Here is a 20,670-nt window from a genome sequence, read left to right as displayed (position 1 = left end):
GTAAATCCAGTTAACATGATAGTCAAGGACTGGAAACACTGAACTTCCCCCAGAGAGGTCAAATGGAAAGATCAGGACAAACAGCTCCTACAACGGGCTGCGGGGTCCTGGTCTAGAGCTCCTGTGGGGTGCAGAAGATACAGCGATCCCTGCAGCTAGCAGTCAGAGCACTGGGCTGACTGGTGGAAGTACCACCATTTTGGTATAGGGCAAGTAAAAGTGGATCTCAGGTCTTCAAATACCCCTATTAGCGACAGGGGTGCTTCCTGCATCTCCGTACAAAGCCCATGAATGTGGTGGTGCTGGGAGAGGTGAGATGGAAAACAGATTCCCTTCTCTGCCCTTTGGCCTCTCCTCAAGGAACCTGCTCGTGGGAAGTCCTTTGTAATTACATGATTGCTTACCGGAGATTAAACAGAACATGGTGCCCATTTGGAGTAGGCCATGGGCTGGTAACAGATCTGGCTGCAACCTACGCAAACTGATGCTTTGCTGTTGCTCCACTGGCATTGTTTCATGAGTCACCAGTGATGCAGGCCCAGTTACTCCGACATCTTCAATGAGCCTTCAAGAGAAATTTGGGGGAATAAACTTCACCTGCCTCTGGCTCCCCCTTTTCTCAAGCACATGCAGTGTGCTTCCTTCCTGAGCTCAGAGGACATCCAACAGATTTGGAAGCAGAGGGGAAATACAACTGGCCACAGAGCCAGGACAGACCAGAACTCAGCCTTCACAAGTGTGTAGGCTACAGGATTTTCAGTTAAAATGAAAAAGAAGCACTGCACGATTTGTTAGCACCTTCCACAGCACTAATCAAAGGCAAATAATCTGCTCTGAGACAGTTTTCTTCTGAGGATTTTTAATTGCTCCTACCTATGCATGTGCTTGAAAAATGGGAATACAAAACTTGTGTTCTTAGTCACCAGATTGCTTTGTATGTTAATGACTCATCACCAGGATTTTATCAACATTTCATCACTTTCTAATTCTGTTAACCCTGATCAGCCAACACAGCTTTGGCACAGCAACTAGATGCTATAGGAAAGAAAAACAAAACAAAACACAAAATTCCAAAATAATTGGCTCCCGGGTTCTGGACTTCTTTCTCTGACACCACCACGGGAACCAGAAAGCGATTCATTCGACTCAGGCTGGATGTATGGTTACAGGCATTTTCTTACTTCCTTGCCATGGAGCTGACATCCACAGCATGTGGAGAAGAAGAAAGACCCTGCTGCTCACTTCTGGGCAGCTGCTTTTAACACAAGCAGGTGCTGTGGTCTAATGCTGCTGCTTTTCCTCTTTCGAGCACAGGCCAAGTCCTGCTGATCGGGAGAAGCAGCAACACAGCTCCTCTCCGAGTAGCTGTTTATAGGCCCAGGTGAGACACCTTTGCCCATTGTGCAATTGTTTTGCAAGAAAAGGAAGCTGGTTTTGCTGCATCCAGCTACTTTGTGTCCTTCTCACCGAACCCCCCCTGCAGGTCCAGCAGGCCCAAGCCCGCCCACGCAGATTGTTCAGTTGCTTTCTGTGCAGTTATCCTTCAAGTTGGACTAACCTCATTATCTTTAGGAAGGTCTCTAAAAGCCAATGGGCACTTCTCTCTTCACTCGTGGTCCTTCTTGCACTGCAGAAGGTGGCATTAGCCAGGTTTAATAGCTGATTCCCCTAGGAAGTAAGGAACTTCCCAACCTTACAAAAATCTTTCTAGATGCTGACTTACAAACCCAGCACAAAAGTAAAGGCAGTTTTTAATAGAACTTGCATTAAAGAATTAGAAGAGGCAAATACCAGCTGCTCACACCTTTGTGAGCACCCTGAGCTGGGGCTGGGACACAAGCCCCCCACCAGCCAAGCAACGCACAACGGAACACCCTGCTGCCCTGGCAGACAGGCACGATGTGTCCCTTGGGAACCTCTCCGGAGGAAAGGGGGAAAGTTTCTGCCCTCACCTAGATGGGAATGATCCTTGCTAGTTATACCACATTGTTTGCTGGGATCACATAAGGGAGAGGAGAGAATGGTACTGAAGGCAACAGCCAGAAGACAAGGTAGCAAGTACCAGGTGCCCCAGGGCAAGAAGCAGAGAGGAGAGGAACTGGAGGAGCAGTGAATGCAGGCTGGTAACAGTGGAGCAGCCATGGAGCTGAAATCCATCCAAGGTGTCCTCAACACCGTGACCTGTACTTGGGTGGAGCTGCCCTTAATCCCTGCCTTACACCCTCCTGGGGCTCCGGGAAGCTGACTTGCCCCTTGTTTGTGCTGCTGAGCCTGGCTCTGGAGGAGGGAGGGTGCTGGCAAGGATGCCCAGAACATGTTTGTGGGTTCTGAGCCAGGGCAACGGAGCTTGGACGAGTCCACAAGCCCAACAGTGTGGCCTGATGAGATACAAAGGTAGAAAGCAAGCTGGGGAGCAGACGCCTCTTCAGGACACAGTAGGATCTAACAGAGCTGTGAAGACAACTTTGTGGAAATACTTACTCCTCCTGAAAAGCTGCTCCACTGAGACGTCTCTCCAGAGAGACAACTTATTAATAATGGCATTTCTATTCCATAGCTTTTTACCACTGTATAAAAGAAAACATAAATCAACGTGTGCCATCTGTCAAAACTGCAAGAAAGGCCAGAAACTGCCCAAATCACCCTGCATCGTTCAGTCTCCTCCCTGCTGAGAGAAGAGCTCCAGAAGGCGCAGGCTGTGGCATGGCTCCTGCCCCACACAGCCCTGCTGCCCGTACAGCCGGTACTGCTGCTGGTTGCCTCTCATCACCACTTCCCTTGGACCAAGACATAACCCCAGTGTAAGGGGATCTAAAATAGCATTTAGAGCATCCAGCAGTACCTGCTTATACACCTACAAGCAACACCTGTGTTGTTCTCCATCCTGAAATGGCTGAGAAACATTCCTTTCTGGAAAAGGAATTAACAAGATTTTTCAAGTCTCTTCATTTTCTGGACTAGATGCTTTTCCAAAATATAAGCAAGACTTCTATCTCCAGGGAAGCTGGATAAGGGGATCCTTGCTCACATGGAGGTCTCCCACTCACCAGAATGAAGCTGTAGGTGACTGTGAAGCCCAAACTATGCAGCAGCTCCCCCAGAAGAGTATCTTGGGGAGGGATAATTCAGTTTTCTGTTGTGTGACATCTGCTCCAGACTTTGCGACACTCCTTTTAAATGCCCAGCTTCCTTCCAGCCATCTGCATCGCAACCCATTGTTCCTGACCACTTTTCAAACATGTCCCTGCCCACAGCAGTAAGGGGGAACAGGGTGTTCTGCCAACAAGCAGATGCTCGGGAGCATTCAGACATGTGAAGATGCACAACAATGCCTTCAAATTGCTGGGTCCCCACCTCTTTTTATCCTTGAAGTTACAGCTTAATGGAGCCCACCCTTCCAACAGTCCCAGCTGTGGATTTTGTGGGACTATGTGGGAAATAGTCAAGGGGTTGGAAATCCAGAGCTGGCAATCAGCGCTCTCTAGGAGGCTGATTTCATAACTGTTCTTTTCCACCAATTTAGGTTTAATCCAGAGAAGTGCAGCCGTCTTTTTGAACAATAAGCTTCCTTCTATGGGAGGAAATTGGTGCAAGAGCGTTTCTTGTTGCACCCCTAATGACTCTATGGAGACACTGTGGCCGTAGCATAACTGAAGGTTCTTATAGAGAAGAAGGCTTCTGAGTACTCTGTCACAACAGTAACCATCCCGTCTGTCAAGCTCACCCCTTTTCTTGCTGTCCTTCCACTGCTTCCGAGAAAGGAGGTGAGAGAGAGAGTGGCTCTTAAGTTTTAGAGCTAAAGGACACACATGGCCCCTCATCAAAAAGCCAAGGTTTAAATCCCTGAACTGGATGGATCTCAGTGGAAAATCAGGAGCTTTAACAGTAAAGACATACTAGAATAAAGTGCTCAGGTTCTTCCTGAGCCCAGCAGGACTTTGGTAGATGCTGCCAAGGCACAGAAACAGCATCAGCAAGAACCACATTTTCTTCCTAACTGCCAGGTTTGCAAACTAGCATTGGTCAGGGAAAGGGCATCTGCCAAGCCAAGGACATGCCCTTCCCCAGAAGGGAGCAGTAAATCAGACAGAGGGGTTGCCCCAGCCCCAGGGAAGCAGGGCACCAGGTGAAGTGAAGGCAAGACACATGCAGAAGCAGGGGTACGGGTCCAGCCTAACATCAGGTGCTGCAGGCTGCTCAGGGCAAAGTCAGAAGAAGGCCAACAAAGGACCCTGCTCCTCATGCCAAATAAGAAAACCACCACAGGAATTAACACCACCCAAAGACTTGCTGAGAACGGGAAATTCAGCAACAAACTTGCTGAACTACAGACAAAGCCAAGATGAGCAGGACCGCCTACAGAGCACCCAGGATCTGACCTCATACCGTTCCCTGCTGTGACCTTCCACTCCCCCCAAAGGGGTACATCAAGCCCTGGTACCTCCAGTGCGGTTTTGCACTTCTCCATGGCACAAAGCTCATCAGGCTGAAAAGATGCATATAAAGATGCATATATCTGCTTCAACAGTGCACACCCCAGCAGCCCATCTTGGAAATCATAGCCAGAACAATTTGGTGGCTTTCCAAGCGCTTCAGCAGTACAGAGAAAGATCCGGAGTGCTCTGTGCTGTCTGGGGCTGACAACCTCTGCTCCTTCCCAGGGAACTGCTCGGGACCTCTATTCCTCATTTGCTCCTTCCCAGGGAGCTCTGTTCATTGTCTGATGATGCACCAGTACAGCAGAGGAGGTACCAAAGAACACATCATGTGAAAACACAGCAGATGCTTCCCTGTGGTTCTGTGGCTGCTGAAATTATTGAGACCAGAAAACCTGATTATTTGGGGTTTGAAGTTTTAAATACTGAGAAAGGGAATGCTGTGATGTTTGTATGTCTGTAACTTTTCTTGCAGGCTCACTTTGGTGAATTTTCATACCTGTTCCCCAAAGTGATACCGGTAAGGACCATGCTGGGGCAGTGTTTGGGGAGGCACAGAGCCTCCCCTGCAGGAACCTCCCTGCCACTGTAGGGTCCTGTTGGGATAGAGCAGAGGACCAGTCACTTGTAAGCCTGATGCCCAGCTCCTTGCTTTGGCCCAAAAATCAAGCTTTACCTGAGGTAGCACAGTGGGCTGAGGCATGAAATTAGAACAAGAGGAGATCAGTATTTCCTAGAACATTACAGTAAGAGACATGATGAGACCAAGTCATGTAGCTCAGTTTAAGGCAGGGGAGATGATGACGGTAGGGCATCGTTTTCCCTGTGAAGGGCCATACACCAAGGTCTGCCCAGCCTTGAAAGATGAAGGCTGGTCCCTGGCAAGTGCTGACAGCTGTCCAGGTGCCAGGAACCGGCTGCTCCCCTAGCAAAGCAGAACCGCATCACGTAAGGAGCAGCGAGGGAGCTGGCAGCAGGAGCCTCCTCATCCATACCATCCTCACCTGCTGGCCGACCTGTGTCCTGAGCCAGACATCCAGGGACCTCAAGGGGGAAGTTCAGGACAGCCCAAGCTTTCCCTCTGCAAGAACAGGCCATGTGTGCACTGCACAAGCAGGCCAAATTCTTCTAACTCAAGCATCTTCAAAGTTAAACCTATGGCAGGTTTCCTTTACACTTTTATATAGAGAAGTGGCCAGGAATCACCTACAAACCACACAGTTCTGACAAAACAGAGGACACTCTCAACAGCTGATGGGTACCCGAGGAGGGGTCTTCACAGTCCTTCTGTCCAAGCAGATTTGTTCTGTCTCCTTATAGCTTGGGTCCACAAAGAGATTTCCTGCATCAAATCAGTACGTCACAGGACGTTGTACAGTAAGCGTCTTTTCCACTCATTTTGTATAAAGTAGACCCAGTTCTCTGCTAGCGTAGGCCTCAGTAACTGAATTTCAGGGCTGCTTTTAGCAACTACAATATTGCAGTTACAGTGCTCTATCAACCTGCTAATGTAGCTCAATCCAAATAACTTGTTTCACAGCTCAACATAAAATTTCAGTTAAATGTTAACCATCCAAAAAGCCTGAAGAACCTCTCTGGGCTATTAGTTACTATGATCTCCCTGGAAAAGCACACAGAGAGGACCAGATTGCTCAAGCTAATTAGAATCCATTGCAAAAATTCATTCCCCAGTCAGGCGCAGCAGGTTTGGAGAGAATACACCATTTTTCCGTACCGCAGGTATCGCATCCCCGTCGTAAAGACAAACTAACGTAAGTGCAAACAGGGAGCAAGCAGTTCCAGCTCCCTGCTCCCTGCCAAGCTGAGGGACTTCGGGCGGCAGGGAAGGGCAGTCGGTGGTGCGCTGCCCTCCAGCGAGCATCCTCAGCACTGCACGCTGCTTGCAACCGCACTGCATCTCGGCATCAACTGCAAAAGGCTACTTGAAGAGGGAAAAAAAAAAAAAAATTCCCACGTACAGCCCAATGGTACTGCACCTGGCAGCGCGCCGCTGGGCAATATGTCACAAAAGCATCAGCCTGTGGAATTTCTGGAGCAAAACTATTCTCACCTCAAAGAACGGTAACAGACTTCAACACTCACTTCTGAAAATATTTTCTGAAAATTGTTTCCTCTAACTTATCACATCTTTTTGCAAGAAAGCTGGCCAAGAGAGTACAGACTGGCAGCCATTCCCATCCTCCCCTGCCCACAGATTTCCCCTCCTCAGCTGAAGCAACAACCTGCACAGTTTGGGTTCTGGGCTTCAATGTCTTTGTGCCATCTGAAAAAACAGGGAAAAAATCAGCACTGCGGATACAGGCTAAAACATAAGAAGCCTTTCCACATAGTAGTAAGTAGCACAGTTGGTTGGATTAAAAGAAGTTCATGCTTCAGGAGCAGAGCAAGTCAGCCTGCGGTACATGGAAAGCGACAGGGAGAACCCCTACCATAAACCTCAAATAAACTCAGAGCCTGAGTAGAACATGGACTCGAGAAGGTTCATTGCGAAAGGTTCACCAGCAGTGTGGGATGTTGCTTTGTGCAAGTTACATGACAGTTTAAACGGTTTAAAAACAAAGCTTTGTAAGAAAGGAGTGATTGTAATAACCAGTTCCTGTTTCCAGCAAGTCTGCCAAAAGCAATACTGACCACAGGAGTCAGAGTGGAGATGAGGTGTACAAAGGCAGCTTGGACTAGAAGGCAGCACCCTTGTCTGTACACAAACCCAACCTGCCTTCCCAGTTTTCCCACGAGATACAGGCAAGTCCCTGCATTAATGGAAAAACAAGGAGGCACGGAGGCAAGAAAGAGAGATGATGCTCACTTTCCTCATGCAGAACCCAACCTCAGGAGAAAGAGAATGTCACAACGAGGGAGTCAGCAGCTTTGGGGAAGGATTTCCATCTCCACTTAATGAGCACCTTTTTGGTTTTTTTTTGGACAAAGCTTCAGGAAATGAAGTCTCATGAATATGACTTGGCATTGGGAGCGCTCAAGTCCCTAGAAAAAAAAAAAAAAAGGCTGATGGGAAAATAAAAGAAGGGCAAGAAAGTAACTGGGCACAGCCAGCACGGGTGGGCAAATTCCGAGGGTTAATTGTGCCTGACAAACCTGATAACCTTCTAAGAAGGGATACCTGGCTTGGTAGACGAGGGGAGAGCAGCAGAGTTGACCTTGACTTTAAAGGGCTTTGGACACAACTGTCTGAAGAACACATACAGCCAAATCCCTTTGCTGTGGTGCAGATTGCCACGTGGAAATCTGGCAAGACACCAGGTCCAGAGGGTTGTGACCAACAGCACAAAGTCCAACCAGCAGCCAGTTACACATAACATTCCTCAGGGGTCAGTAATGGGGCGAATATTATTTAATGCCTCTACTTGTAACCTAAAGACAGAACACACCCTCAGCAAGTTTGCAAATGGTATCAAGTTGTGAGAATGGCTGACACACTGGGCAGAGCTCCTGTTCAGAGGGAACTCAACAGGTTGGAGAAATGGCCTGACAGAAACCTCAAGAAATTAAGAGGTAAATACAAAGTCCTGCTCCTGAGCAACATCATCTAGGTAAGCACTAGTCTGAGGGTGAACCAAAGACCCTCAGAGGTGCCTTCAATACCTGAGTTATTCTGCAATTCAGAACAATTCATGCAGACAGCTTCCTGCTTAGAGGAACAGTGAGAATCTTTTCAGATATATTGTGCCTGCTGAAATCAATGCAAAGTCACTTGTAAACTCACACAGCTTATTCTTTTCCCATGCTCACCTTCCTGCACACTCTGCCTGACATTTACACTGAGGCAGCAGTAAAAGCAGAACAGTATCAGTACAGACAGCAACACAGATAAGCCATGAGGATACAGGCTATTTTTTCAGTTAGAATTTCACTTTAAACCTACACTCAAACCCCACTGCCACTTGGGAACATAGTAGTTCTGGTTTTACTTCACTGGCTCCAAGATTCACTTAAAACTACTCCTTTGAAGAAAAGTGCGGAGAAAAGGCAAGCAAGAGCCAGACTCAATTTCTGGCCTTCTTCAATAAGATGGCTGCTCATTGCTTCTTGGTCTACTGACAGTGATAGACATCCCTGAGAAACACAGCATGTCTTACCACGTAGCAAAGAGCTAGAACCTCAAACAGGAAATCATATCAGTGGAGCTTATTTCCTCTGACATTTCCATCTGCTGAGCATCTGATCTAAAGACCCAGAGGAGCACACTAACAGCCAGGAAAAAAGTTATGCTTAGCCTTCAGGAGTTCACGCTATCTGCTCAGCCCTAAGTTAGACTCTCATTTATCAGTTCTTGAAATAAAGTTTAAGAATACAAGATGCAAAGCTTAAAAATACGCCTTTTGTTTTTGAAAAAAAAATTGTACAGTCAGTTTTAAGTGATCTACAAGAAGACACTCAGCTATCTTTAAGAAAATTAAACCTCTGCAATGCACCGCATACAGAGTTTTCTAACCAGCAAGAGCCAGTGAGTTGGGTAAACTGCAGTGTTTCCTGAAAGAGCTTCAGTGGCTTTTTTTGTTTGTTTCCACCCTGTAGGCAGAGACATTTGACAAGGCAGTACAGTGCCTTCACGCTGCTGAGCACTAGTTTAGTTTTTCTCATGTCTCACTCTTGCACTACAGACATAGCTCAGCGTGAGGCTGGTGTGGGCACAGTGGGCAAGGGCAGTTCCATGGAGGGAGTCTCAGTCACTTCGGCTGGACTAGGCTTGCGAAGCTCCAGTTTCTCAGTGAGTTGGTTATAAAGCTCCTTCACAGCTTCCCCACTCTGCAGAAAGAGATTTAGAGAAGGGGAAAAACAGGAGAGTCAGACTTCATTCTTGCTACTACTAGCTACAGCACTAAATATGCTATTACCCTCAATGTTTTAACACAAACCAACATAGAAAGAGGAAGTTACAAGGTAATTAAGACAACTTGGAAAGCTGCTATCTGAGCAGAGCACACATTCCATTAAGCAACGTCTGGAAAGGCAGCCGCTTTCATTTGCAATTAATTTTCCCTTTCTCATGTTTCCCTTCTTACCTGTTTGGTGGGTTCCAAAGCCTTCTGGAGAGACTCTAATTTGGCAGGCGCCACTTTGTGATGCAGATGAAGCAGCAGTCTCAGCACATGTCTATGTACATTCTCCTTTCTGCAAAAAGCAATTTTAAAGCAGAGTAGCTGATATAAACAATCACAGTCTCGAAGAATGAGAAGCCGATAGCAACACTACCAGCAGAATACCTAACACAGCCACAGACTGCCAGCTTTGTTGTAATCTCCCCAAATAATTGAGAATTGCCCACATGCCAAAGTGCTAACCCTGCCTTAGACTTCCAAGCAAATCATGTAATTAATTCAACAAGGGTGGACCAACTGTAGCAACCATGGGGAAGGAGAGGTGGATTTTAAGCACAGACTACAGCACGTGGCAGATATTTTTGTCTCTCAGCTGCACTGAATAGGCCACGTGCACACAGAGGAAGATATTTGGCCCTCAGTGCATGTGGAGGAAATGGCGGTGGCAGCAGCAGCACCGAGTACTGCCATGCCTGAACAGCAGTTATAGTCACATCTGGGGAAGCCTCCCAGATCTGGCCACCAGCTGAACCACACAGACTTAAAATAACTAACAAACAGGTTTGCTGTGTGCAGCTGATACTGCAAAAAGCTGCAGTTAGTGCTTCATAGTCACAGCTATCACAAAACACGAAGGATATTATCTTTTGCAACTCCAACTTGAGAACAATGAATTACAGTTTAAGCAATGATTTACAATTAACTAATAATTTTGCTGTTCAATTTTTTTTAAACAAAACAAGCCTTTCCTAAAAGAGAATAAGATTTCAACTATGCATGAATAATTTATTGAAATTTTAAACAATATTTCAAAGTACAGCCTCTCACAGCTATCTCATAAACACATCCGAGGAAAATCAGATTTACCTTGAGCAAGCAGTGAGAAAGAAGCCATCAAAGAGACTGTTGCAGAACTCCTCGAGTGCAAATTCATCACCCAGCAGCGTGAGGTTACCAGTGAGCAGATGCAGAAATATGTCACTGAAGGCCAGGTCACTGAATGTCTCAACTGTACAACATGAAAAAAGAGAGACTGAGACTCACAAGGATGTGCCAAACCTTGACTACATAGCAGATGTTCCTGTTGAAAACTTGACTAAAACTTTCCTTATTGGCTTTTACAAGAGGTAGCCCAGGCAGATGGCTATGACCTTCCACATTAGGAGCAGAGGTCTGAGAAAAGTATGCAGAAAACCTGTGGTATCAAGACTGAAGTCAAACAGAGCAGCTTGCTGCTGCCAAAAATCACAGGGTTCCCTGCTATACTTCATAGTTCTCTGCTTACTGCCACATCCACCTTGTTGCACTTCTCAGACCTCGAAGTGAACAGATGCAAATCACTTACCAGTGGAAAAAGTCACCCATGTAAATGAGCTGGCAGTTAAGCAAAGAGTACAAAAAACACCAGTGAGGGGGTGAGGGAGAGAGTGGGAAGTGAGCCCCCCATTACTGGGAGCAGCGATTCCTAAAATTGCTTCAGAGCTCTCATGCAGCTTAACCCGGAGAAGTCAGGTAAGTCAGAAGAATTTAGGGCTGTGTTCAGTCCTGTTTTGTTACAGGTTTTTTCACCACATAAAGCCAAGTCCCAAGATTTTCTGGTCATAGGCAATTACTGCGAGCAGCAGCAGAATTAAGCCACCTGCTTTTTATCTTTCAGCTGCATTCCTAATAGCTCTCAGCTAATCCCATTGTTAATACAGCCTTTGATGTAAGGAACTACTTCCAGCCACTACCCCTACATTCTTGGATCAGGAGAAAAGTATCCTAATTGCAGACAAAAACAACCATGTCATTCTGCAGGGCTTTACAATTAAGTCACCAGAAGAGCCAAAAGCTGAACATACGTCTTTTGTCTCTGAAACCAGTTTCATTTCAGATTGTTACTTGCCTCCTGGGTCTCCAAGAAAGGCAAACAGCTACAGAATAGAAGACAAGATCAAAACGTACCTAGTGCTGGCAGAAGCCTGAGGAAAGCATTCTTGTTCCTCTGTTTAGTGATGTGAAGGATGTAGTATAGCCCAATCTCACAAGCTATTCTATTATCCTGCAAGAATCTGTAACAAGAGAAGCAAAGTTTCTTAATCAATAAAACATTTTTTTTTCTTTAAGAGAGTTTAGAATGGTGATGGACAGGAATCAAGCAGTTACAGGAATGACTAACCTCAAACCCACTGAAAGCAGGTGCTCAGTGACTGAGCAGATAGATGATCATCACTGGCACGGTCCAGAAAAAAATACTGTTCAGCCAGCATCGCATTGCCTTACAATCAAACAATTGGATCTGATCGTGCATATTTTAAGTAGTATTAATGATAAGTGATCATCCAAAATGGGTTTTAAAAGAAGTCTTAGTATTCAAAAATGATACAAAGCACAACAGTGTTTAAGGTTTCCCACAGGTCAAACGTCAGCACTGTCATAGAGCAATTTTAAGTACAACTACTGGGATATAGTACTCTATACTCTAGCATACAAACAAGAATTGTGCTGGAAATTAGTGCAAGATCTGAATATGATAGAGCACAATGAGGATTTTTAATTATCTCTTTGAAGTCCCTGGAGTGATAGGTTGTCTACAAAGAGTGTCCATGTAACAAAAATGCAAAACTTATGATTTACAATAGCACTCTCCAGATGGCAAGCACGGGCACTTATCCAGCTGCACCCAGATGAAATTGTATCACTCAAACACTCATCATTCACTGCTTGGGAAGTTATAATCAGCGCATTTGAAAGGAGTAATATCAAGTACTTTCATACTCACCCTGCTGAAAAAATGGTCATAGCAAGAAATAGTATTTTATGTAGATGTATTTTATTTGAGGAATTGTGGTGCAAACCTGTCCTGCAGAAGGTAAAGTTCAAGCTTGATTAACCAGGACTAAATCTTACCCAAAAAAAACTTCAGTTTACCACATGCAGTATTTTCTCCTGTCAGTGTTGGCTGGCTCCTTGACGTTTTGCTTTAGCAACAAGACTAATATGTAAAAGGCTGGAAAGGCAGATTACGTACTTGGTGAAAGCTTCAGGAATGGTGCTGGGGTAGGGAATTGGCCCCTTCTCCTCCGAGGGCAGTTTCTGATCTACATTGAACGTGTGGTCATCCACCACAAAAGACATCAGCATAGGCAAGAACTTAGTGATCAGCTCAACTTCCTTAGAGGGATTGAAGAGAGGGGAAAGAACAATGTTTTCGTCAATCAGTTCATGCCACCTAATAGTCCCATGGCACTGTAACAAATATTAAGGCAGTATCAATAGCCCCACCCCACACCTAGGAAAGCAAGCTTTTAGACATCCAGTTCCCTTCAAACTTCTTGAAAATTTCACTTCCACATGATCTACTGGTAATGAGGAAAGCTGTATTTCACCTCATCTATGGAAAGAATTCGAGCACAGCTATTTCTCTGGACAATTACGTAGTTTCTCTTCCAAGAGACCTTTTCCAATCTGCAAGTACTGCACGTTAAGGACACTACCATCACTTTTTCAGATATTACAGATCATTTTCTTCATTGCCTTAACTGACAAGGATGAATGTGTAAGTAGAGTAGCATTAGAAAAGAATTTATGTGCATCTTCTCTCCACGCAAGGCAGAACAACCCCTGTTCTATCAGATACACAGGACAGAAGGCTACAGAATTTAATAGTGGAACAGTTCAATTTAAAAACAGTAAGGGCCAGACATTCATGTACATGAGGAAGCAGGTAAATGGAGCTTACAGCGTGTCCATTTGAGCTGCTGCTCTGTGACCCCCTGCATGCCTTTTTCTAAATCACTGATGAGAGGAATGCAGGAAGCTGACTTGAAGATTAAATCACGGACTCTTAATGCAAACCAAATAAGAATCAAATCTAAAGAAGCTCACCATTTTTGGTTCCTTGAAGACTTGACTGTCAATCATGTCCCAGGCCCCCTGTCCCAAAGACAGCATCCTAAGGAGCAGTAGCAGATCTGGACTTTCCTCGAATTTTAAGGAGCGGGGAAAAAAAGCAGATAGTTTGATATTCCACAATTTGCACTTTCAGATATTTCTTTGGAAGCAGTGGTTTACAGTCAAAGCACTCCTGGACTAACAGTCTTCTCAACTGTTGCTAGAGGCATTCAGTTCTCAAATTTAATCGATAGCTGATTCCTCAAATTGGAATCAAACAGCTGCAAGAACAGCAGGCACACCTGAGAGCTGTTTTTTTTGTAACATTTTATAACGTTCCAAGAAGTATGCAGCCAGTGTGATCAGGACGCTGTTTTTAAATGTGTCCAGCCAAATTAGGATACTGAAATACAAGGTGACAGGATGAATCAAGTCATCTCAGCAGAAGTAAAAAATGGGAAGTGGAAGTGTAAGAACAACAACAGTTTTTCATTTATATTGTGCCCTAAAACCAAAATGATTTTCAGTCTTAAACTGCCATGAAGAAGTGTTTTCATCCAACAACAAAATTTAACAACTCAGGGATAAAAACAACAAATGCCTCACACAGGGAATAAAGGCTGCTGCTGTTAGGTAAACTGATGGAAGGACAAAGCAGGGATGTATGTATGTGCATAGCTGTTAGGACAGAACGAGCCACGCAAAGAATTTCTTGTCAGTTCAGAGCTCCAAAATGCCCGTCTCCAAACAGTGCTCCTGCAGAGCTCTAAGGCATGTGCTACAAGTGGGAAGACAGTGTTACATATCTCTTATTTCAATATCCACACACATTTGAGAACTTAATCTTATTTCTTCTGTATTGCCAGTCTTTTGCTGATGAATGCTATTAAATTAAGAGAGATTCACACCAGCTGCAACACTCACCCTGGGTAAGGTGTCCTGCCCAACCAGGTCCTGGAGGTGCCTTATGGTACTCAAGGCTAAGGTGTTAATTGCAAAGGGATCACACAAGATCATTGATAAGTCCCTGAGAGAAGAAGCAAAATTCAAATACATGTCACACATAACAATCACCCCTGCAGCCCAGTTCCATATCCCACCATAGGACACTAGCTTCTAAAGAAAATGTGTCTCACTGGAGTAAGATGCTTGAGCCTGTTCTTGTAATCCTGTCAGCTATCACACCTAATGTCAAAGCAGTACATGCATTTCTGCACACTTTTTAAAAAAGAAATAACAAACACAAAAAACACATGGAAACTGCTGTTAAAGAGGAGAGACACAAGGCAATTACTGCAACAATATATAATGGAAAACCTGAATTTCTGTCCCTTGTTTCCTACAGGTGTCCCTCCATGAAGCTTTTCCTGCCTTTGTAAAAAAGCTGTGAATGTTTCTTCAGCTAACATACTCCTTCAAGTCAATGAAAATAATTACTAAAGATCTTTTGTGATTAAATCAAACAGGAGACCTCACACAGCCCATTACCAGGCCATAAAGGAGACTGCAATAACCACTCAAGGGTAGTAACTTAAGCAGTACAAGTTTTTTCACCAGAATGTGTCTGCAGTAATGCTGATGAACCCACTGCATTTGACCAGGCAGAACTACTAGCTGCTATCTAGCTTTAGGGAAGAATTAACACCTAAAATACAAGCTAGATGTTGTGACTGCTGGAAACCTATTTTCAGTTTCTCAATAAACAGCCTAAGTGGCTTACCCCAAGACTTGTTCTTGTCCCTTCTTCACTCCATCCAAAAATCCTTGCAATTCCCGAGCTCTCTTGTTGTCCACAAACTTCTCCCGAATGCAGGCATCAAGGCACCAGGTGAACTGTTCAAAAAAAAAGAAGAAAGCTTAACAACAACGACAGAGCTCATTAAACTGGCAATAGAAAACACAACATCGTAGAAAACAGACTTGGAATGACCTCCAAATCTCTGGAGTTAATAAGCTTTGTTAATATACTTGGGTATGGTAGCAAGCTGATCACAAATACAGAGGAGGTCAAACATACAAACATCCCAAGAAGAGGTCAGAGGAACCGACAAAGTTAAACTGTTGTCACTTTCTCCCCTCCCAAAACAGGCATTCCCTGGCAATTGAGGCTCACGCTGAAGCTACATCAATTAGCAGCACTAATGTGGGATACTTTAGCCATGGCACTACAACTCCCACCTTGTCTGTAAGCAGGGGTTACCTTCTGGAGCTGTCTCTGCTTTCGTATCAAATGGAAAAGACAGTTGAGTAAGACACTTTATCTGGCCTAAAATTTTATTTATTTTTTTCCTCTTTACGAAAACAACACACGTTTTTCTTAACATTTCAGCTGTCAAGACAGAAAAAACTTGCTCAGTTTTCTGAGCTGCTTTCATCGTGGCTTACTTTCCTCACACCAGTCACTGCATTATACGGTGGCAGAACGCAGTCACCTGAAAACAATCCGTAACTTGAACAAGAACTGAACTTTTCTATTCGGTCACTGTCTGTATACTGATTTTGAGACTCTTAATCTGAATATGTCAGAGCATGCAGCGATATTGATCATCACTCTAGGACATACTGTCTGTAAGCATAATACACATAAAACTTGGCAGTATTACTTAGAAAAAGAAGTCTTCTTGTAGATCAGAATGATGCCGACCATGGACAAAGGACCAGTAACAAAATCCTGATGTGATGCTAACACCAGGCCCACCATACCCCAGTATTCTAATAGTTTTTATAATTCGAGATCCAAAGCATCTAATGTTACACACACAGTTTACTGACAGATGGAGTGTATCACACCAGCACAACAGGAAGGAAAGCAAGCTTGAAGAACCTGGGGCTAGCTAATGTTTTCGCTTATTTTTTGCAGCATCTACATAGGTCAGATTAGATGCTATTTTTAACGCTCCACAAGTACCATAAATTTCAATGATTTATGGGTTATGAAATGAAAGCAAGCTGCTGGTTAACCAAGATGAAATTTTCACCTGAAGTTCCAAGGACTATAAGATGACTTTTGGATTCAAGGTCTGAACTCCCTTCACAGAGAGGACTCATCTTCTCTGGTCTGAAGTCCTGCAGGGCAGCAGGTATGCACAGGAGTGGGCGAAACAGAAAATTCTCCAGTAACACTCCCATCTGTCCCACATGATTAATACCTTATGACAGGGGTCAACGGTGCAGATTTCACTGATTTCCAGGTCATGCAGCGACATCAGGAGCTCTGCCCGTAGCGTGCAGTAATGAACATTCCTTGTCCGAAGGAATAAGGTTCTCAGAAACTGCAACACCATATCGTAGAGCTTCACATTCTTCCCAATCATCTGAGTCAGCTTCTGAACCACCTAAACCCAAAGGGGAAAAATGTGTACTCAGTACCAAGAAATACCATGACCACACACACACAAAATGTAAGTTATTTCTTCTAAGTGATCTATCAAATCTGAAACATCTGCATTGGCCTGAGCTCCTTAAAAGCAATTATTTTAAACCAGGATTTCCAAGAGTGCTTCTTCAAGAGACCTTCAGCAAATCTTTCACAGCCAGAAGACAGAGCCAGAGAGCCAGGAAGCCAGGCATTTTGAAAACAGGCTCTCTTGGGGAAAAAAAAAAAAAAAAAAAAGCAGCAGCATTTGCAAAGTTAAGGTGCTCAGCTACCTGCTATCAAGTAATGTTATCTACAACTACTGTAACATGGAAAGCAGCTCAGTTTTCTTTGAAAGACTTGTTGTATTTCTATCTATTTTCAGGCTGTGGACATGAGAATGAAGGTGAAGTGGTGAAGTCTGCAGTATAAACCTGAAGCAAATTGCACCAAGTACCTGGACTAGAAGTGGGCTTCTGAAAGCAAAACAGATCCAAACCACATCCCCCACATAACAGATGTGGTACCCTCTCTGAAATGAAAGCTTTATACTTCCTTACCACTGGTATTCCGTAGCATTCTCAATAGCAAGGTCCTTACAGAAACTCTGGTATTTCCCTTTTGGAGAAAAGTCCCCCGAAGTGACACATTGCAGCTGATCCAATCTAATGGCTTGCTGTTGCCACAAAGAGACCCACTCCTAGCATCTATGCCACTGTTCCCTGACACATCAAGGATGGCTCACACAGGCAGGCACTTTGCAAAGGGTTTGGTCCCAGATGATCTCTTCTTTGAGCAGATTTAACTCACTGTCTTGGAAACCCACTCACTGGTTTTATTTGCTGAAGATTCTGTAGCACTTACTGAGCTGAATCAGCTTGTGGAAGGGTCTGATATCAGCAGAGCTGGAGGGAGGGAGGGGAGGAGCACCACCTGCCTTTCCAGCAGCAGTGTTAGATCAGCTCTGCCCCCTCATGTAATTCCATCCAAAGAGCAACTTTTCTGAAAGCCAGCTTAGGATAGGAACTTCCAATGTTCCTTTCCAACTAAGGAAAAAAAAAAAAGTTGGTCTCTCTCTGTCCTACTTTAAAAAAAAAATAAAGAAAAGAAACTTAAGATAGTCAAATTGATTTGATAAGAAAAGCTCTGTCTCCAGAACAGCTGAGGGATATTAAAGCCAGACTGAGCAATACAGAAAAACATTTAAAAGTTCATAAACAGCTCAGAACTTAATCAATTATTACACTGCCTCAAGTAACTATTAAAGTAATTCCTGCTGCTTTGATCAAGATGTGTAAGGCATAATGGAATGTATTTCTTGCAAATGCTTTGTCCAGCCAAAGTATTTTGTTGCAAAATACTTTGCAAATTTACTAGCAAAGTTGGGTGGTTGAAACCAACACTTCACTGTTTGATGAGGTTGACTGAAAGGTGACAAACAACATTCACAAGCGTGTTGTAAGAGGTTTCCTTGTCCTTACCTCTCCCTGACGTCTTGCTTTGGGAGACGGACTGAAGAAATTGTTCAAGACAGAAATTTCGTTGCTGAAGAGAATGTTTTCTTTCTCCAGGATATATTGCTTCAGCAGCGGAGATACCTCATCACCAAACAAAGCCTGGTTATCCTGCCAAATCTGGCGCTTCACCTCCACTGCACATGCTTTATACAAATCCTTATCAGCCATTACCAGCTTCAGCTTCTTCTCAGGGACCTAGCATCAACAGAGCAGTTACCTAACTGTAGAGAACCTCGCCTGGCTGACTGTCCAAGCAATAAGTAACTGACTGCAGAAGACATCTAAATCACCATCCCAGGCAGTCTGGTAACTTACACAACAATTTAATTAAATGAAATATCACAGTCTCATCTTTTTGCCTTCCCTAGTCCAGGAGCAGCAAGCTAGTCCTAAGACACTTAAATTCTTAAACAAGCAGGTTACACATCAAGTTTTTCATTTCTTTCAAAGAGGACAAAAGACTTTAATTAAGTGTATGACAGTAAGATTTGGAGTCATGATTCAAAATTCAATACTTTATAAAAGCTCTGAAAGTAACAGCTCTGAATCCATTACCTTAACTACAAGATGATACTTTTAATAACGCTATTCATAGAGATTTTTGTTTCACAGATCTGAATCTCAATCCTGCCTGCTTCTTATTGCATTCTTCAAGTCTCACTTTCCACTTGCTATGGATTTTCAGTCAACTATAGAAAAATTGACATATCAGTGAATTTGACTTCTTTTAGAAAGGTGCATGTATTAAATAAAATAGGGCAACTGTCCCACCCAATTTTGAAGACGTAAAATGCTTTTTGAATTAACAGCTCAGTACTGATCTGTTAAAAGCCATGAGAATCAAGTACGTTTTCCAGTCAGTTCCTAACACTTGCAGAGGGTCTGCAGCCAGAGCTTGCAGCCCAGCCCAGCCGTATAACAGAGATGTAACAGTGCAGGCCAACCGGAGCAGCAGTTTTACCTTGGGCAAGTGCTTCATGACACACATTACCACGGGCTGTATGGAAGGCATCTTGACCAAGGAAAAGCTTTTCTCCAGGAGATCTTCCAGCTTCTTGTACCTGAAAACACAGAAGAGCAAGATGCTCTAGCTACCATTTAACAGCAAAGGACCAAAGCTGCTAATCTCAAACACTGGAACTTGAACCCCCAGAGAAGTCAACTCTCCTTTGCAGAGAGTTTTCTCCTTTTCTTGTCTGTTGTATCTCTCACGTTAAATTCCCGACTCACTCCGAATAACCAACAAGCCTACCGACAAACCTTTCCTCAACTTTCCCTTCCAAAGCGATGGCTGAGACCCGCTCCAGCAGCTTCTCCCTCAGCTCGTCGAACACTGACTGGTGGAACTCCAGCCGGGGGGTGCCGTGCAGGTCCAGGAAGGGCAGCGCCGACTGCAGGGAGGGCAGCAGGACTCCATTTTCTGTCTGCCAACACAAACACGGGACAGAGGGTGGTCAGGGAGCGACAGCGAGGACTGCTAAAGCCGTGCTGGTTTTAAAGGAAAAGAAAAAAGGGAAAAAGAAAAAAAAAGAAACCAACACACAAAACAAAGCACAGACCACCCTCCCCCGGTCTTGTCGCCCCCTCCCCACACACACAGCCCCGGTCCCCGGGGGGCTCCCGCCAAGGCCCGGTGCAGGCCGGGCGTCTCCATGGCGACCCGCCTCACCTGGAACTGCTCGATGGCCTTGAGCGGCTCCGTGCAGTTGGTCAGCGTCTCCTTGAGGTCCTCGCCGTTGGCCACCCCCAGCTCCTGCAGCCCCGCGTACATGGCGGCCCCGCCACCCCCCCCCCCCCCGGCCCGCTCCCGCCACGGCCCCGCCGCGGTCCGTCCCGCTGCCGGGTCCCCCAGCGCAGCTTGGTCCGCCGCCCTTCCCCTCCCGCCGATCCCGCTGCGCCGCACCAAAGGTTCCGGGCTGCCTGCGGCCGCCCGACCAAAAGAAGCTTTTCTTCCCCGGCAGAAAGCGGTGAAATCGGGAAACGCGACCAAAAACGGCACGAAGCGGGGAAGAGGCCTTTCTCCGTCCGTCGTTTGGCTGCCGCCAGCATGAAATTTCAGGATAATTGCTACAGAGTGGGGAAAAATCAAACAAGCCTGCTTTCTTACTTTGTCCTCCGTGAGCTCTGCAGCCGCGCACCAGGGCTGTGCTCTTCCCTTCCTGGCTGGAATCCAAAGTTTGTGTGAGTTTTTACACAGACAGCTCATACCTCAAGCAAATTACCCAGCCATGGGGCACAGAAGCAGGTTGCATTACTTTCTCTCTTGGCTGTGTCGGTGTATTTACATAGCTAGAGTTTGCAGGAGTTCAAGTCCAAGTCATCGCAGAAAGCCCTTTGGCAATTGCCCAGCAGTTAGCAGAACAATCAAAGCAAAACCTACATGATTTAGAGCCCCCAAAGGACTGGTA

General features: G+C 45.0%; 1 protein-coding gene across 1 annotated transcript; it reads right to left on the bottom strand.

Annotated features, from left to right (window-relative positions):
• Positions 1–8,104: 8,104 nt before the first annotated feature.
• Positions 8,105–20,126, bottom strand: NELFB (negative elongation factor complex member B). The gene is made up of 13 exons (XM_035341660.1): positions 19,932–20,126; positions 19,523–19,686; positions 19,224–19,323; positions 18,227–18,457; positions 16,540–16,725; positions 15,111–15,223; positions 14,315–14,417; positions 13,385–13,480; positions 12,528–12,670; positions 11,462–11,568; positions 10,382–10,523; positions 9,479–9,587; positions 8,105–9,221 (listed from the first exon to the last, which is right to left on the bottom strand). Exons 1-13 carry the CDS (start codon positions 20,031–20,033, stop codon positions 9,084–9,086), a joined length of 1,734 nt encoding a protein of 577 aa, XP_035197551.1. The 5' UTR covers positions 20,034–20,126; the 3' UTR covers positions 8,105–9,083.
• Positions 20,127–20,670: the final 544 nt, after the last annotated feature.

The sequence above is a fragment of the Oxyura jamaicensis genome, chromosome 17 (assembly GCF_011077185.1).
Source record: "Oxyura jamaicensis isolate SHBP4307 breed ruddy duck chromosome 17, BPBGC_Ojam_1.0, whole genome shotgun sequence".
Lineage (NCBI taxonomy): Eukaryota > Metazoa > Chordata > Aves > Anseriformes > Anatidae > Oxyura > Oxyura jamaicensis.
The sequence above is the reverse complement of the archived record's forward strand: the minus strand, read 5'-3'. Positions and strand labels throughout refer to the sequence as shown.

What these genes read in the sequence shown, in the direction of transcription:
- NELFB (XM_035341660.1), bottom strand. Translation starts at nt 20,033, where the DNA reads ATGTACGCGGGGCTGCAGGAGCTGGGGGTGGCCAACGGCGAGGACCTC. An exon ending in CAGGCTTCTGCCAGCACTAG is followed by an intron (nt 10,524 to 11,461) that starts GTACGTTTTGAT and finishes CATGTTGTACAG; the next exon opens with TTGAGACATTCAGTGACCTG. An exon ending in CTTTGGAACCCACCAAACAG is followed by an intron (nt 9,222 to 9,478) that starts GTAAGAAGGGAA and finishes CTCTTTCTGCAG; the next exon opens with AGTGGGGAAGCTGTGAAGGA.